Here is a 13508-nt window from a genome sequence, read left to right on the forward strand (position 1 = left end):
CTAGAAAACCAAGAATAACGGCCGAGAGGATTCGTCGTACTGACCACACGACACCCCGTAATCTGCAGGCCTTCAAGGGCTGTAGTGCCATGGGGTTTGGTTTTATTAGTTAAGGTTCTTGCGTGGTGATAATAGCTCTGAATCGAACCGAGCGGGTGTGGGTAGGTTTGCAAGGCGAGGTTCTCTGCAAGCAAGGACTTTCAATTTGGAGATATCTCACTTTTATATGCACCTGCTTCCTAAATCCTTCGAGGAATTGGTCATAAACTTGATGAATAGAATATATGAAGTAACTGTCTACTTGTTAAAGTATTAACTAATATCATATAACAAATAATCATGAAATAACCGTGAAATGGCACTTGTTTATGAATGGAACAGATAATAAGCTTTGGACACCTGGCCTCGGGAAGTTTTATTGACCCACTTAGATCATTGTCAATGTAAGACTACGGTAGTTTTTCGGAATGTGTGAGGGTATAGAGCCCACATTTACGGGACAACTATTTCTCTCTTACACTGCCATTAACGCGAACAAATGTTGGGCGTTGTCTCCAAAGTTCTTCTTTTGAAAGAGTAAATTCCTCTGTGCGCGTAACTCTGTGCATCGATGTGGAGAAAGTCGATAACTGCAGGAATAGTCGACTCAGCAAATGATATTTTAGGTTTGGTAGTGTATATCTCAGGAGAACGTCAGGAATGGTGGTGTTTTGTTCGTGGTTTGTTGATGTTAAAAGTTTGTTTGTGAATGATTTGGAACAGCACACGAAAGTTTCTTAAATTTTGTATGCATTTTTCGTGATATATTATTCTTGGATTACCAGCATTATAGTTTTCAATGACCTTACGAAGTGTGAGAAACATACATTATAGAGTTGCTCAAGGTGACTGACTTAACCATATCTAGTGTTAGAAACTGTTAAGAAGATGGGGAATTGTTTTAGCCGCACGAGACCAGCAGCTAAGCCAGATGGGGTTGGGTTACCTGCCCCTGACCCAGCCCCCATAGTTCCTGAAAATTCTGTGATAATTACACCCCGAGAACCCCAGGTTAGGAATGTTCCTATGCCTCCAATACCAGATGAAAGTACGGGTAGTACAAACGCGAAAATTTTTGTAGCTTTATATGACTATGATGCAAGGACAGACGAAGACCTTAGTTTCCGGAAAGGTGAACATTTGGAAATATTAAATGATACTCAAGGTGATTGGTGGCTTGCAAGAAGCAAAGCGACTAAACAAGAAGGATATATACCATCCAATTATGTTGCCAAATTGAAGTCAATTGAAGCTGAACCGTAAGTAAATTCTTACTTTTTTTTTTTTACCTTGAACATTCATCCTTACAATGATACTGGTAATCTGATGTAAACCGAGTACAAATGTTGCTAGTTTGTTAAGGATATTTGGACTTTTTTGCCAAAAATAATTTTGAAGGTCCCTTTAGATTCCATTGACAGCAGTCTTTAAAGACTTACCAACTGTTACTACTATTATACTCTGCTAAACTTTTACAGTGGGGTCAATTTTCAATCATTATTCAGTAAATTATTTTGGTTGCCGTAGGATATTACTTTAGACAGTGGTATTCATGGTGGAACAGAAGTTCCGTATGGATTGAAATACCTTCGAACTTTTGTCTTTACAATACAATGGCATTCATATTTCCTTTTGTTGTCTTCTTAAGGCGGCACATGGAAGTGATCTTGGAGAAGTTAAGCACCAAACTGTGGAAAAAACTTACTGAACTTCCCTTTGCAAATCAGTGGACCATTATTTTAACATCCTGAGATTTTTCTTTGTGGAATCTCAAAAAATGCATCGATGTCGACAAGAGAGCAACCATCTGGAAGTTCAAGAACAGTATTCGAGCAAAAATTGATGTGTTACAGTTGGAAACTCTGGATAAAGTTGTGAAAATTGCTCTTGAAAAAAAAAACCCTCTTTGTGAGGAAGTGATTAGGGAGGTCAAATAATTTCAATATTCTCGAGTGGTTCAAAATTGACAGTATAACAGCACTAACATTTATTTAATTAGTTTTTTTTAATGGATGATTATGTTGATCATGTTGATTTTATACTTAGATAGCTTACCTATATAGAGCACTTATGACCAACAAATGGCAAATAAGCTAATATAGGAAGGACAGCTGATTCAGAAAGTGACGGAACCAACTAGAGGGAAAAATATCCTGGACGTGGTGCTGATGAAACCAGATGAGCTCTGTAGAGAAACCGAAGTAATAGATGGTATTAGCGATCACAAAGCTGTTTTTGTCGTAGTTAAAAATAAATGTCGTAGAAAGGAAGGTTTTGAAAGTAGGACTATTAGGCAGTACCATATGGCTGATAAAGCAGGCATGAGGCAGTTTAAAAAAAGTAACTATGATCGGTGGAAAACGGTAAATAAGAATGAAAACAGACTCTGGGACGGGTTTAAAGAAATTGTTGAGGAATGTGAAAACAGGTTTGTACCTTTAAAGGTGGTAAGGAATGATAAAGACCCACCTTATTATAATAGAGAAATAAAGAGACTAAGAAGGAGGTGCAGATTGGAAAGAAATAGTTAGAAATGGCTGTGGAAGTAAGGAGAAATTGAAGGAACTTATTAAGAAATTGAATCTAGCAAAGAAGGCAGCTAAGGATAACATGATGGCAACCACAATTGGCTGTCATACAAATTTTAGTGAAAAATGGAAGGGTATGTATAGGTCCTTTAAGGCAGAAACAAGTTTCAAAAAAGACATTCGAGGAATAATTGATGAACAAGGAGTGTATATGTGAGGATCTTCAAAAGGCAGAAGTATTCAGTCAGCAGTATGTAAAGATTGTTGGTTACAAGGAAAATGTCCAGATAGACGAGGTGACTAATGCTAAAGAAGTATTAAAATTTACATATGATGATAATGATATTTACAATAAGATACAAAAGTTGAAAACTAGAAAAGCAGCTGGAATTGATAAAATTTCTGGGGATATTTTAAAGACAATTGGTTGGGATATGGTACCATATCTGAAGTAGGCTACTTATTTGAATATTGTTTGGTTGAAGCAGCTATACCAAATGAATGGAGAGTTGCTATAGTAGCCCCTGTGTGTAAAGGAAGGGGTGATAGACATAAAGCTGAAAATTACAGGGCAGTAATTTTGACATGCATTGCATGTAAGCTTTGGGAAGGCATTCTTTCTGATTACATTAGACATGTTTGTGAAATTAATAACTGGTTCGATAGAAGGCAATTCGGTTTTAGGAAAGGTTATTTCACTGAAGCTCGACTTGTAGGATTCCAGCAAGATATGGCAGATATTTTGGATTCTGGAGGTCAAATGGACTGTATCGCGATTGACCCGTCTAAAGCATTTGATAGGGTGGATCATGGGAGACTACTGGCAGAAATGAGTGCAATTGGACTAGACAAAAGAGTGACTGAATGGGTTGCTATATTTCTAGAAAATAGATCTCAGAGAATTAGAGTAGGCAAAGCTTTATCTGACCCTGTAATAATTAAGAGGGGAATTACTCCAGGCAGTATTATTGGACCTTTATGTTTTCTGGTATATATAAATGATTTGAGAAAAGGGGTGGAATCAGAGGTAAGGCTTTTTGCGGATGATGTTATTCTTTATTAGAGTAATAAATAAGTTACAAGATTGTGGGCAACTGCAAAATGACCTCGATAATGTTGTGAGACAGTAGGCAATGGTATGATGATAAATGGGGTTCAAAGTCAGGTTGTGAGTTTCACAAATAGGAAAAGTCTTCTGAGTTTTAATTACTGCATTGATGGGGTGTAAGTTTCTTTTGGAGATCATTGTAAGTAACTGGGTGTTAATATAAGGAGGGATCTTCATTGGGGTAATCACATAAATGGGATTGTAACCTGTTATGACACGAGACTCAGAGCCAACAGAAGGGCAGCAACCAACACAACAGTAGATAACAAATAGCAACTTTCAGTTAACATAAAACATTATTTCAGTATCTGCTGACATTGCCTGACAAAGTTTCAGCCATTAGTATTACCTACCGGTGCTGAGGGCCACTTCTACAATTTTTCAACTGATTCTTCCGTCTCACTTTATGCTCACGAATTTCATCAGCGGCCTTGGACATATTGTATTTATGACAATCATGTTTCTACTTGTGTTCTCGCCCTCATGTCGTTGGCTTTATATTATTACCACTTTGGTATTCCACTAACATTTTAAATGAACTGTTTTAATGGAAGAAGTTTTAGTCTCCAACAAGATTATAGTTTAATCATTGACAGTGTTTCCATTAGCATCTTTAAATATTGTATCATTTTTCACATTTTTATGTCCCGAATTTTAATAACTGGCTAAACTTTTAGCTTCCACATTTAATATTAGTTGTACTCTTGATGATTGTTTTTAGGCTGAAGATGTCCTTAATTGAGGGCAAAACATGTCCCATTTAACTGATAGTCTATTTATGTAACCACTATAAGTGAAAATAAAAGTATTGAATAGGTGGATTAAATTAAAACACCTTTATTGTTGTTGAACTGAGTGGTATGTTCCGAGCTGTCAGCGGAGAAATGGCGTGGAATGACATTAGTAGACGAATAAGTTTGAGTGGCGTCTTTAAAAGTAGGAAAGGTCACAATATGAAGGTAAAGTTGGAATACAAGAGGACAAATTGGGACAGATATTCATTTATAGGAAGGGGAGTTAGGGATTGGAGTAACTTACCAAGGGAGATGTTCAATAAATTTCCAATGTCATTGAAATCATTTAAGAAAAGGCTAGGAAAACAAGAGATAGGGAATCTGCCACCTGGGCGAGTGCCCTAAATGCATATCAAGATTGATTGATTGATTGATTGATATTGATGGAATAGTGCTCATTTGAAAGAAATTTTTTTTTACAGCTAATGAGCGGAGGGTGTGATTAGCTTAGAACCTTAGATGCTGGCTTCCCATCTGTAAGGCTGAAGTTCGAAACCCAATCAGTCTTGGATTGAGATTTTCATCTCAATCATGTGACATGCGGAAGAATATCCGGTCTTAAAACCCCGGCCAAAACCAAAAAATGAGCCTGGGTGATTCCAGTGACCCCAGAAATAACTGGGATAAGCTGAAGAAAGTTTGGTGTGTGTAATCCATCCCTCCATATAGGGTTGGAGTCAGAAGAGGCATCCTGCCATAAAACAGGGTCAAATCCACATGTGCAATGCAGTGTGCACCCACGATGCCACAGATGTGGGAAAAGCAGTATAATAATGTGTGTAGCAGAAACATCAACATTTCTTTCAAAACAAAGGAGTCGTAAATGATTCGGGCTAATTCATTGTGTATTGTTACTTCTCTCTTAATACTCACTTAAATTTGTCGTTTGTTTGGAATGTTGTCTTTTGTCAAAAATGACTTGCGGTTGTGAGTTTAAAGGCTACCAACAATTTAGTTACTGTTACACAATTTTGATCCTGACAAGTCATAGGAGCAAGAAAAGGAACACACAATAGTATAAACACAAAGTTGACCCAGACTTGCGCATAGGTACGTTAGTTTAGACGCTCGGCTTTCAACGAACGTGTCTTGGATTCTAAAGAACTAGCTGATTTTGACATGAAGCATCTGGCCAAGTCTGAAACTTAGCCTGGGTATTATGTGGGAAGTTGGTGTTTGAAAACAATGTAGAAAAGTATTTAGGCCTAAAATAGTTTTGTAATAAGTGATTGACGTTTGTTAGGTACTAGCTTGAGGTTGGTAGTTTTATGAAAAGGTTGCTACATTCTTCTGCTCAATAATCGTGTTTTTAGGCCTTCAATATACTTGACTGAGTAGGTGTGTCCGTTTAGGCAAGATATTGAAATTAACCTGAAATGCTCTGCATTGTGCACACAAACATGTATAATACAACTAAGCGCATATTGTTTTCTCAGTAACCAAAATATTCTTTTTACACATTTGAAATTGTTATTGTAGACGTATAATCAATCTCGTAACTTCATAGTTGAAGTACGCCTATTGTAAACCGAGTTTAACTGAGTGGATGTGTGTGAATAGGGAAGAATATTGAAGTTAAGCAGAAATGCTCTGTGTAGTACATACTAACATGTATTATACAATTAAGAGCATATTATTGTCTCAGTAACCTGAATATTCTTTTTAAACTTTTGAAATTTTGCTGTAAGTTTAGAAAGTAGGGCTGTTGTAAACAAACAGCAACGTTATCGTTCTACACAACAGTTGATATTGTGATCGTACTCTTCCAGTTGCACGTGAAATATGAACCTCAGAGATGTGACTTTTCGAATGTCTCGGTTGTTGACTGGGACAATTTAAGATATTACTAAAATTTATTAGGATCAACCTATTCAATACAATAGAATTTACAAAATTAGGACTTACATCCTATTAAATTAAAATTTGAAGGGACATGTTTCGCCCTTTAAAAGGGCATCATCAGCCTTTTTACACTCATACTTAAAGATAAAAATCAGGACATGTCCCTTCAAATTTTAATTTAATAGGATGTAAGTCCTAATTTTGTAAATTCTATTGTATTGAATAGGTTGATCCTAATAAATTTTAGTAATATCTTAAATTGACGTACATTTCAATACGGACCAAATATGAAATTTGTAACATGTAATGTTGATTGGGATTCGAACTGTTTTCACACTTGTGAGAAGTCGGTGTCTGTCACTCAGCTGTCACATCCTATGCATTACCAGTGGGTACCAGTAGCAGCCTTCTTATTGGACATAATTTTAATATGAGTCTTATACTAAAACGAAATTCCACCTTCTTCTAGAAAATGGCTATGGCATTATTTACTCCTCACAATTTATGGCATGATAGTGATAGCTGGTCTTTCCTTTCTTTCCTAAATATTGCCGTGTTGGATAGACTTTAAGCTTATGAGTGATATTCGTCACTCATTTATTCCTAGAGTTAGAGGGTGATAATAATTTAAAAACTATTTGTGCTGAAGATCATGAGATAACTTTCTTTTATTGAAAGAAAATATTTAACGTCAAGTTTACTTGTATTTCATAAATGTAATAGAGCATAAATTCTCCTAAATAACTTGCACAAAACCCTAGAACTTGCTGGGCTTTTTTGTACATCTCTGTATATGCATGACTTTGATTTTGTTACCTTATTTTCAAAATGAGGTCCCATGTAGAATTTAAACAGATTTTTGTTTTCTGTTTTGATTATCAACAGAGTTTCATTAAAATTGTGAAAGTACCAGTATTGTTCAATTTTTTTGAAAAGGGGGAAAGAAAGAGGAAGGTACGGTTTTTAAATAAACTTGTATCTTCGTCCCGGGATGGTGCAGCTCTTTTCACACACACTCGCAGTAGAGGCGAGTTGCATGTACAATTTTAAATGTTTAGCTTAAACTGGGGAAAAGTTGGTAATCTCCATAAAATGGCCAAAATGAGATTTAAAAAAGAAACTGTACCGTATTATTTGGAATACTCCATTAGACATGAAATTGAAGTGCAGTAGGATTTATGAGAACAGTTTCAGCAGATTAGCACATTAAATTATTATTATTATTATTATTATTATTATTATTATTATTATTATTATTATTATTATTATTATTATTATTTAATCGTTTGGTTTCATTGTTTGATTTTTAAATCAGAAGTTGCCGAAATGAGTATTTTGTTAAAGTTTACCGGTATTCATCCTAATGCACTTTCTCCTTAAGTACACCTTACCATCTGGTGGTATTTGTGGTTGAAAGTTGTGTACATTCTAGCATTTAATGTTTCTGTTAGCTACATCTATAGCACAGTTCTCAGGTAACTTAAACATAGTAGATAATTTTAGGTTGTGATTCTAATTAGCATCTTATCACTCATTTCCTTGAGTAACTTATATGCCGTTTGAGGATAATTTAAATGATTTTGAACAGAACTTCAGACACTGTTAATTGGTCCATCTTCTTCTTCTTCTTCTTCTTTTATGACCACATAGGATCACTTTAGTCAGTCCGTCATTCAGGTCTCTTTGAAGGGATTGTTCGGGCTTTGCGGTCCTCCCAGTACTTCTTCAGACGCTCCGATCTTCGTGCCCTTTCCTCAGTTGAAAATGTGCGTGTTGTTGGTTTGTTTTGTGTAAGGGTAAAGCGGAGGTTTGTATTCTTGAGTTTTGTATTCAATTTTATCTTATTTTTGGTGTCTTCTGTTGTAAGGCCTATTTCCTTCAGATCCTCTCTTACTTCTCTGATCCATTTACATCCTGTTGTGGTATTTTTTGAGACGAGATTGTGTTGTACTAGTTGTTTCAGAAGTCTCGAGTCCTGCATCCTCATGATATGTCCGAAGAATCCCAGTCTCCTCTTACGCATAGTATCTGTAATGGGTTCTAGCTCTTTGTACACGACTTTGTTAGGTATTAACCGCCACTGTCCATCTTTCTGATATTTTTTGTTGATACAGGTTCTTCCAATCCTCCTTTCAATTTTCTGAAGTCTGTCAGTCTTTGATTGTTTATTCAGGTAAAAGAGTGTTTCTGCTGCATATGTAGCTTCCGGTTTTATAACTGTGTTGTAGTGTTTTATTTTTGTATTTATTGATAGACATTTCTTTTTGTAGATATCCCATGTTAATTTTTGTGCTTTAGCTAATCTATTTGTTCTTACTTGGATTGAGATTTTTTCATTTAAGTTATGTGTTATTACTTCTCCAAGATATTTAAACTGAGTTACTATTTTGATTTTATTACCATTTATGGTGACTTCTTTTAGCTGTGTTGGTTTTTGGGGCATAATTTCTGTTTTTTCAAATGATATTTTGAGGCCAGTTTTATTTGCAATGTTTTGAAGTTCTGATATCTGGGTTTTTGCTTCTTTTGTGTCCACTGCTAGTAATGCTAAATCGTCAGCAAAACCCAGGCAATTTTTTTTGATTTTTCGGCCAATCTTTATTTTGGGGGGACATTTTCTAAACCATTCCCTCATTACCATTTCTAGAGCACAGTTAAATAATAGTGGTGGGAGCCCATCTCCCTGCCGTAGTCCAGTTTTAATTTCAAATGTCTCTGATGTTTCACCCCTAAACTTCACTTTTGACTTGGTATTGGTGAGAGTCAATTTTATCATGTTTATTAATTTGGGGTGTAGTCCAAGGTGTCTTAAAATTTTAAACAGAGATTCTCTATGGATGCAATCATAAGCTTTCTTGAAATCTACAAATGTTATCACCATATCGAGAGAACTAAAGCACTTGCCTCATGTGCACACCCATTAAATGGATATGAACCTGCCCACCGAAGATTGAGGTCTAGGAGGAGTTTCCTGAATACAACCGAAGATTTAAACGAATCTGCCCAATCCACACGGTTGAGATTATGGAGAACTAGAAATCCTCAACTTGCTGATTGGATGCTACCAATTGAACATCTCCCCCCAGGACACGAGGAACATTGGTCTACGTGGAAATCGCTGAACAGGCTTCGCACTGGGGTTGGTAGATCAAGAACCAATATGGTAAAGTGGGGCTTTCCTGGCACATCCAGGCAATGCGAATGTGGTGAAGACCAAACCACAGCCCATTTCATGAACTGTAGTAAGTGTCCTTTAAGTTGCACAATAGAGGACTTGATGGCTGCAACACCTAATGCCCGTGATTTGGCAAAATTTTGGGCAGACACTATTTGATATGTATGTCATTAAGTACCATTATGCAATGTAAAATGTATGCTTCTGATACGAATAAATAAATCACCATATCTCTGTTTCTTCTCCTGTTATAGTCCATTATCAACTTAAGACTCATGATCTGATCAGGACAGCTCCTCCAGGGTCTGAAACCTCCTTGATATTCTCCTACTTCTTTCTCAAGTTGTAAACTTATCCTATTAAGGATGATTATTGAAAATATTTTGTATGTTATGTCTAGGAGAGAGATTCCCCTGTAGTTATTAGGGTCGGTTTTGTCCCCTTTTTTGTGCAGAGGATGAATGAGGGCTGTTGTCCAGTGTTCTGGTAGTTCTTCTTTAATCCAGATAGAGACAAGTTGTTGATGGAGGGCAACTTTTGCTGAGGTTCCTGCATATTTCCAGATTTCCGCAAAGGTCTGATCTTCTCCTGGCGCTTTGTAGTTTTTTAATTTATTCAGAGCTTGGTAGACTTCCTTTATTTTGGGGGGATTGATGTTTTCTGGTGATGTTTTTATCGGGGTGTTGGTGTCCAAATGAAGGAGTTCTGTAGGTTCCTCACAATTTAAAAGCTTGTTGAAATGTTTAGCCAGAATTTCTGCATTGTCTTTATTGTTATGGGCCAGCTTACCATCTTCATCCTTCATCAGTAGGGTCGGGGGTTCATATTTTTGGAGCTGCTTTCTGAAGGTTTTGTAGTAGTCCCTTGATTTAGTTTTACTGAACTGTTCTTCATTTAACTGCAGGGTGTCCTTATGATGTTGTCTTTTTATTCTTCTTAAGACTTGGGTAGTTTCTTTTCTCTGTTTTACTAGCTTTTGATACGATATTTCTGTCTTTTGGGACTGATGTAATAGCCACGCCTGATGTCTTTTCTCCGCTGTTTCATCACATTCACTGTTCCACCATTGGTGTTTTTTACGTGGTTTAATTGGAGCTAGGTCTTCTGCAATTTGTTTAAGGTTGTGTACTAAGTCTTCAAGTTTGTCTGTGATTTTTATTTTTTCAGTTGCTTTCTGGTAATTTTTGTTGTTGATTAGCTGGGTAGGATCTATTTTTCTTTTAGTTTTAAGGGCTTGCTTTTGTTGTCTCCTCTGGGGAGTGAGTTTAATTTTAATTTTAACTACGTAGTGATCTGAACCTGTGTCTATTCCTCGGAGGACTTTGACGTTATAGATCTCTTTGTGGTGGTATTTGTCCATGCAGACGTGGTCCAGTTGCCATTCTCCTTTAGTGTAGTCAGGGTGTTTCCATGTTTTGAGTTTTTGAGGTTTCCTCTTAAAACATGTAGATTTTGAGATTAAATTATGGTTTCTACACAGGTCAACTAGTCTCTCTCCATTTTTATTTGTTTTCTTGTGTGCTGGCCATTTTCCGATGATGTCACAGTATTTTCTTTCTCTGCCTAGTTGAGCGTTAAAGTTGCCTATTAATAATTTTATATGGTGTTTGGGGATGTTATCTATGGTCTGGTCCAATAGGTCCCAAAATTCTCCTGTTTCCTCCTGGTCTTTTGAGGAGTTGTTTTTATCATTAGTGGGAGCATGGGCATTTATTATAGTATAGATTTTATTAGATGCCTTTAAGGTGAGCGTTGAGAGTCGTGGAGACTGTGATCTGAATTCTTGAACTGAGTTTATTATTTTAAGGCTGACCAAAAATCCTGTTCCAAATTGTGGGACATTCTTCATCACTCTCTTCCCGGGTATACCTTTATAAAGTCTGTACCCTTGAGATTCCAAGGCATCCTAGTCAGTGTTTCTAATTTCCTGTAATCCCATGATAAGAATTTTGTGTTGGTCCATTATGTCGGTGATCACTTTTAGTTTACCGGTTTGCATGAGTGAGTTTATGTTTTGTGTAGAGAAGTATGTTATCTGCTTTGGTTTTATTCTTGATTTTGTCTCATTCGTGTATGTAGTACTGGGGTATTTCCGTGCCTCCGACTTCACGGTATCTTTCAGGTGGCAGCCCACCGTATCCGAATGCTGCCTTCTCTGAACTCTTGGTTCAGCCGGTGGAGTATTCCTTAAAAGACCTTCCATGGTTGACTGTCAAGGTGTCACCTGTGTGGGACTAGGTCCCGAATTAAAACTCTGGATGTGATCCAGTGAGGTGATAATGAGGCCGCTCCTCTGGAGTACAGACGCCTTGTGCAGCCGCCCCTAACCTGGAGAACAGACGCTGCGTAATGGATTCCAGTGGCATTTCCTCCACTGTGGGGACCATCACCCCACCCAAAGGGGCTCATTCGCCCAAAGCCGTTGGCCCCCTTAGGGAGTCAGGTTATTTCCCGCCACCCAACACTATTTAATGGAATTTTTTCTTAAACGTGATTTAGCCTACACACAAAATGTTCATGGTTAATATTAGGCCTACAAATTGCTTTAAAAATTGCTTCCATTTGTGCGTGTTAATTTTTAAAAATCTTTAATAAGAATTTGTATTGGTGATGTGAGAGGGCCGTTTCATCAGTCATCTTTTTTACAAGTTGCTTTACGTCGCACCGACACGGACAGGTATTAAGACTACTGTAAGGAGTGGAAAGGAAGTGACCATGGTCTTAATTAGGGTACAACAGCAGCATTTGTGTGGTGTGAAAATGGGAAACCATAGAAAACCATCTTAAGGGCTGTCGATAGTCGGGTTCAAACTCACGATCTTTCGAATTCAAGCTTGCTGCAGCTACGTGACCAAAACCGCATAGCCACTCACTTGGTCATTAGGCTAATATAAATATAAACTTGGAATCATTTAACTTAGGCCTAATATGTATTTCAAATTCAGGGTTTGCTAAATCTGAGAATATTTTGCAACCACAGAAATTTGATTGTAATTTCCTGTTTATTTGTATTTCCTCTAATTTAATGACTTGTTTTTTTAGGCTCTACCATATGCAGGAAGATTATCTTCAGTATCTTTTCTGTTTTTATGTAATTAAAAGTTAATTTCTTATTTTTTTTTTTTTTTTTCTGTAATCTTTGAAAATGGCATAGTATGTAAGCCTATAGTTAAATTGCATGTTGTGCATACTTGATCAACAGTTGTTTTGTGCATTTGATAAAAAAAGGTGTTGTGGCTTTATGCCTTGTGTGTACTAGAGTATTTGCTTAATTCTGCTTTGCATCCCTGCGTTAAATGCCACTGTGGCAGTATTTGGGGAGAATGAAGTTCAGAACTTTGTATTTCTAGTATCCCTGAAAGAAGTAATGGGCTTTGGAGATGCCTGAGTACCTACAGGAATTTTATCCTGAAGAAATATTTCAGCATGCTGATAAATCTACTAACACGAGCCTGTTTCATTTCAATTTACTTCAAAATGATTTAAGTGTGTATACATCAGATCGCTTTGAATCCATGGAATTTCAATTTAAAAAACATCTGCAGAGGCATTAGTCAGACCACCTAACCATAATATAAGTCAGTACTACATAACTTACTTGATCAGAGGATGCAGAAATTATTACAGATATCAGAACATTTGTACAGTACATACAATAGAAAACAATTTGTTAGTAAATATAAATAAGGTCTGCAGTTGTGGTTTGGTTTGTTGTAAGGCATAAAGTAGTGTAGAGACTTTTAACCAGCCATTTTAAGTTTTAATAGGGTAGTGGTCTGCTATTCACAGGAGTATGGAAGGAATTAAATAACATTTCACTTCACATAATATTTTTATAATGTCTTGCGGAATAGCCATTTGTCCATTCACTTGCTTCCAAAGTCCAGTAACATTTGGTGGCAAATGGTTGTAATAATGCACATGTCATTAGTAATTCCCCGTACATTTTCAGTAGGCCTAGGTAATAAATTTGGCAATTCTGCAGGCTATTGATCTGTTTATTTACTTTTCATGTCTAGATA

General features: G+C 36.7%; 1 protein-coding gene across 1 annotated transcript in view; it reads left to right on the forward strand.

Moving 5' to 3' along the window:
• Positions 1-644: 644 nt before the first annotated feature.
• Positions 645-13508, forward strand: part of Src42A (Tyrosine-protein kinase Src42A) — a 354290-nt gene continuing 341426 nt past the window's right edge. Inside the window, exon 1 of the mRNA XM_067147074.2 lies at positions 645-1298. Within this exon, the coding sequence (XP_067003175.1) occupies positions 928-1298 (371 nt within the window). The 5' untranslated portion in view covers positions 645-927. The remainder of the gene's footprint in view (positions 1299-13508) is intronic.

This window comes from Anabrus simplex, chromosome 5 (genome assembly GCF_040414725.1).
Source record: "Anabrus simplex isolate iqAnaSimp1 chromosome 5, ASM4041472v1, whole genome shotgun sequence".
Classification (NCBI taxonomy): Eukaryota; Metazoa; Arthropoda; class Insecta; order Orthoptera; family Tettigoniidae; genus Anabrus; species Anabrus simplex.